The 5,299-nt window shown below is 36.9% G+C and overlaps 2 protein-coding genes across 2 annotated transcripts in view; one reads left to right on the top strand and one right to left on the bottom strand.

The window, feature by feature from the left end:
- The window catches only part of CENPP (centromere protein P), a 565,831-nt gene that overhangs the window by 169,071 nt on the left and 391,461 nt on the right, over window positions 1–5,299 (bottom strand). The gene's annotated exons all lie outside the window — the stretch shown is intronic.
- ECM2 (extracellular matrix protein 2, female organ and adipocyte specific) overlaps window positions 1–5,299 on the top strand; it is an 83,418-nt gene that overhangs the window by 15,010 nt on the left and 63,109 nt on the right. The window contains exons 4-5 of the mRNA XM_006900726.1: window positions 2,487–2,602; window positions 4,002–4,137. Of these exons, the coding sequence (XP_006900788.1) occupies window positions 2,487–2,602; window positions 4,002–4,137 (252 nt within the window). The remainder of the gene's footprint in view (window positions 1–2,486; window positions 2,603–4,001; window positions 4,138–5,299) is intronic.

The raw sequence follows: 5,299 nt of genomic DNA, 5'->3' as shown, positions 1-5,299 counted from the left end.
ATTTCGAATTTTCCTACATTCATGGCTCTCACATTCCATGTTCCAATCACTAGGGTCTGCTTACAACTGTTTCTCCTCCTTTGTATTTCCACACTTGATAGTTCTACCTAGGTTGCCCTTTCTGTTAGTCTGCGTGTGTTCTGTTGTGCATAGGGTTTTCAGAGGCCTGCTGTTTCAGAAGTGGGTGGCCAATCCTTCACGTCTTTTAATTTCTTGACTGCTGTAATAACCTGATTGCTGATTGTGGATCCAAGTCAAATGAAATCATTGACAATGACATCTATAATGATATTATCAGTTCAATGTGAGATTTTTGTTTTCTTGATGTTGAACTGTATTCCATATTGAAGACTATAGTCTTTGATTTTCTTCAGTAAATGCTTCAATTCTTCTTTACTTTCTGCAAGTAAAGTTCTGTCATTTGCAAAATACCAGATTGTTGTTGAGTATTCCTCCAGTCCTGATGCCACCTTCTTCTTCATATAGACTAGCTTCTCAAATTATTTACTCAGCACACAGATTGAATAGACATGGAGATACTCCCTGATGTTTTGTTGAGCTGCCTGTCTTTTGGAATCTACTTGTCAGCTCTCTTATTTCAGCATTTCTTCCTAGTTTTGGCTTCTTTACATCCTAGTGCAAGTTTCAGATTATCTACTGACGTCCATTTAGGTATTTTCTTTCTTTTCTTCTTTTTAATGACTTTTTCCCTTTCTTTATGGATGATGTCCTTAATGTCTTTTCACAACTCATCTACATGGAGAATGATGAGGTATAAAGAAAATTCCTTCAAATAAAATCTTCAATTTTCTATTGACCTTTTTGTTTTTTAAGTCTGTTATATGAAAGTATAATTTACTGAGTAAAATTAATTTTTAATGCATAGCTCAATGAGTTTTGGGAAATGCATACAGTCCTAGAATCAAATTGACTGCAACTTCAAAACCCTTTCTTCATATGAGGTCTCATGCTTAGTGACCCTTCAGCTTTAATAAGGCTCTTCTCTCTTTAGCTGTGTGCCAGATGCCGTAGGTTTAAGGAAAATTTTATTTCTGAAGTTTAAAGTCTTACGCAGAAGATTAAAGACACAGCCTCCCACATGGATTATATCTCAACATCAAGAAAACAAATTCTTACCACTGGACCATAGGAAACATCATGATATAAAAAAGACTGAAGTTGTCAATCATTTTATTTTACCCGGATCCACAATCAACACCAATGAATGCAACAGTCAAGAAATCAAAGGCATGCTGCACTTGGAAAATTTGTCATCAAGGATCTTTCCAAAGTAACTAGGTCAGTTTGAAGATTGTAGTATGCCTGATCCAAACCATGATATATCCAACCTTCCCATGCATGTGAAAGTTCAATAATGAAGGTTGACAGAAGAACAGATGCCTTAGAATTGTGGTACTGGCAAAGAATACTGAATATCCCACGCAGGTGCTCGTAAAAGGTAGGGATGATGAAACTTCCTCTCACTTCGACATACTTTGGGCATGCTGTCAACAGGGACCAGTCCTTAGAAAAAGACATCATATTGGGAAAGGTGGAGTATCAGAGAAAGAGGAAGAACCTCAACAAGATGGATTCACTCAGTGATTGGAACACTGGGTTCTAGCATGGCAGAGAGCAGGAGGATGGTATGGATAGAGCAAGGTTCAGATCTGTCATTCACAGCGTTGTTATTAATCAGAGCTGATTTGACAGCACCTAATAACTGAAACAACAAAGTCTTATGAAAGATCTATGGTTTGGCCACATTATCATATCTTGGCTTTACAAGATCATCATTTTTGGTTTTTATAGTATTGATACTTCTAGTAGGTGAATTTTTTTAATTTAAAATAATCAACAACTATTGTTAGTTAAAAGTAAAGTGTGTGTGTGTGTGTGTGTGTGTGTGTGCATGCACACACACACACACACACATTTTAAAATGAAAGCAAACAGGATTTTTTTAGAATAAACTTAATATAGAATCAAAGACAAAAATCAGAGAGGCATAACAACAGATGACAAGGGAAATGAAGAGATTAGCAGCCCAGGTATTGTACTTAGAAAAGGTAGCCAAGGCTCAGAGAATATGAATATGCTGGCTATTTCATGGATTAAAATAATGTCATGTTTCTGTCCAGAGTCTAAAAACTGTCAGTGGGGAAATATAAAGCCCAGTCAAAACAAAAGCTAAACACCTTTCAGGAAGACATCTTTGCTGTACAATGTGTAATGCAAATTGAATCATCACACAGACCACATTCTGGTAGTTTTAAGCACAAAGCTTTATTTACACCAGAACACACAGGTCTTAGAACATTTTGAGTATGTGAAACAACCGAGTCACAGCTTTCTTGTTTTTCTAAACATGTATTTGTTTATATCAAGCACGCTCTTGTTCTAAATATTCTTTCTCTTCCAAATATCTATGTACAAAGATGTATGTATATATGTGCACCTATGTCACAAACTGCTGCTTCTCATAGGGAATTCCATCACTTCCATCCCAGATGAAGCATTTAATGGATTACCTAATTTGGAAAGCCTTGATTTGAGCAAAAATAGCATTACCTCTTCAGGCATAGGCCCCAAAGCATTCAAGGTAAAAACATTATTTGATTTGCAAATAACAATGTATGTAACTTGTTTCCTGTACAACTTGCACTAGTTCCGATTTGATATGGGCTAGGGGAGAAAAAGTGAAATATCAATAGCTGGTCATTTTCTCCTACATGAAGAAAGTTTCCTGTCTACTATACCCTAAACAGTAAAATGGAGTTTTATCTTGAATATAGCTTGTGGTTATACATTATTTCCAGTAGTTTTCCTATGGACTAACAACAGCATCAGCGACAAAAGTGATGCAGACTACTTTGAGAGGAGGGCTATGGGATCACTGAATGGATTTCAGATAAAAACTGACAGAGGAACACTAGGTCAGGGAAATGAGAGGGGAGAGGAGAGAACAGGAAACAATAGAGACAAAATCTTGGAAAGAGGGGAGCTCTGGTGGCCTAGTGGCAAGAAGCTGCACAGCAATCCCAGAGGAACACGGTTCAAATCCACCAGATGCTCTGCCGGAGAAGGAGGTGCAATATCCTCCTGTACCAGTCAGATCTGATTTGACGGTACACGCACACAAAATTAAAAAAAAAAAAATCTTGGAAAGAAATCAATTTGACTAAAAACAAGCACTAAAAGACCTATCAGAGAAATGAAGGCCGAAGAGAGAAGAAACTTACATGTGTAAATAAGTGTACATACATGCAAGCCATTTAAAAAGCCAAATGCTCTGTGAGGCTTCTACTCAGTTCCATGATGGTATTCCTTATGTATATCATCACTGTGTGCAAAATGTAGTATAGACAGGGAAAGGATTTACAAGTACACTTACAGGATTAAAATGATCATCTTAATTGTTAGCATTGATTCCAGATCATGAATGACTTAGTCAATGCTATGTCTATTGCTATTAAGGCAGTTCTGGTGGCCTAGTGGTAAGAAGCTGTGCCGCAATCCCAAAGGTACACAGTTTGAATCCACCAGGTGCTTCACAGGAGAAGGATGGACAATTTCCTCCTGAGCAATTTACTGCCTTTGAAAACCTGATGGAGAGTCAGCTATGGGTCAGTTCCAACTCCATGACACAAAACAACATACCTGTTGCTGAGGTAAACAATCTAAAACCTGAGATCTAGCAAAGTACAACCAATCCAGTAGCTAGTATAGCTTCCTAAAACTACTGTACAATGTGGGTTATGTGAAAAAAAGTCACCAAACATGGTTCATTTCTGATCCATGTGCCTCACAGGGCATGCAGAGACCAACGTGTCCCTCCAACAATACTGTCTAAGCCTGCGTGCATCAGTATAGGCTGTGCTTAGCTCACTACACATTTTTCTCTGAAAGTTCTCTCCTTCTGTAGTTTTTATAATTCAATAAATCACATGCATGTAGATGTGGGACCAGATAGAAGAGTAACTGAAATTTGCTTTTTTAAGCATCTAAAGAACTTACTGCATCTGAATATCGATGGAAACAATTTGACACAGATTCCTTCAGAATTGCCATCTACACTGGAAGAACTTAAAATCAATGAAAACAATCTGCAGGCTATCAATGAAGACAGCTTTTCAGGTATTTAACATTTTACTTTTTTTTATTATAAGTTTCCATGTACTTGTATGGAAATTTTACTCTGAGTATTATAAATATGTGTAATATTGTGCCAAAATATACAAATGAATAGCTGATATACTTTTAAGAGATATTTTACCATGAAAATTGACAAAAAACTTTTTAAACTTGATTGACTAATTCATAAAACATATTAACTGCTTGTTTTTTTAAAAAAGTACTCTCCACCTTAATAAAACTTTCTTTCAAAGATTTCATGTTATTATGACCCATAATAACAATAACTATACTAAAAATCAATAATATCCTACTAATTACATTTATAGACCCCTAAGTGCCCTGTGTTTAAGTATTGCATTTGTATTTATGCTCTTGTTATTTTACCTCTTTTTAAAAATAATTTTTGTTGCTTTTTTAACATTATTTGTTTCTATATAATTCACATACACTGTGTTTCATGCTTGTACACTGTGTTTTATGCAATCATTCATATACACTGTCATTTGTATAATGATTATTTATTTATGCCTATTATCACTCCATCTTTTAAAGTTGTAGTCAATCTTTTCTATTCCTTCACTCTTCCATCTGCCCACTAACCTCTGCTATCCTAGTGATTTCCACCCTCCTCCCTGTCTCTTTTTAAGCATTTATACATATCTTGCCCAGTTATTCATATATTTTCACATCAATGGTCCTAGGAAGTAGTGATCCTTTTGAGACTGGGTTTTTTTACACTCAGCATAATGTTCTCTATACTCTCTCATGTTATACAGTATTTTATGACATCTTTGCTCCTGATGCTGCATACAATTCCACTGTGTGAATGTACTATCTTTCCACAATCCATTGGTTTGTTGATGGACATTTTGGTTGTTGTTGTTGTTGTTGTTATGTGCCATCGAGTCATTTGCGACTCATAGCGACCCTATGCACAACAGCCCTAAACCCTGCACTATCCTGCGCCAACCACACTGCCTCTGACACACCCATCCCGATTACCCCAGTCACCGAATCAATCCATCTCATAGAGGGTATTCCCCCTCCTGCACCGTCCCTCCACTCTCCCAAGCATGATGTCCCTCTCCAAGGACCCATCCCTCCTGGCAACATGTCCAAAGTATGTCAGATGAAGCCCCAGAATCCTTGCCTCCAAGGAGTA

The sequence above is a fragment of the Elephantulus edwardii genome, unplaced genomic scaffold, assembly GCF_000299155.1.
Source record: "Elephantulus edwardii isolate Elephantulus edwardi_28Jun2011 unplaced genomic scaffold, EleEdw1.0 scaffold00292, whole genome shotgun sequence".
NCBI classification, from domain to species: Eukaryota; Metazoa; Chordata; class Mammalia; order Macroscelidea; family Macroscelididae; genus Elephantulus; species Elephantulus edwardii.
Note: the sequence above shows the minus strand (reverse complement) of the source record. Positions and strands in the feature narration are given on the sequence as shown.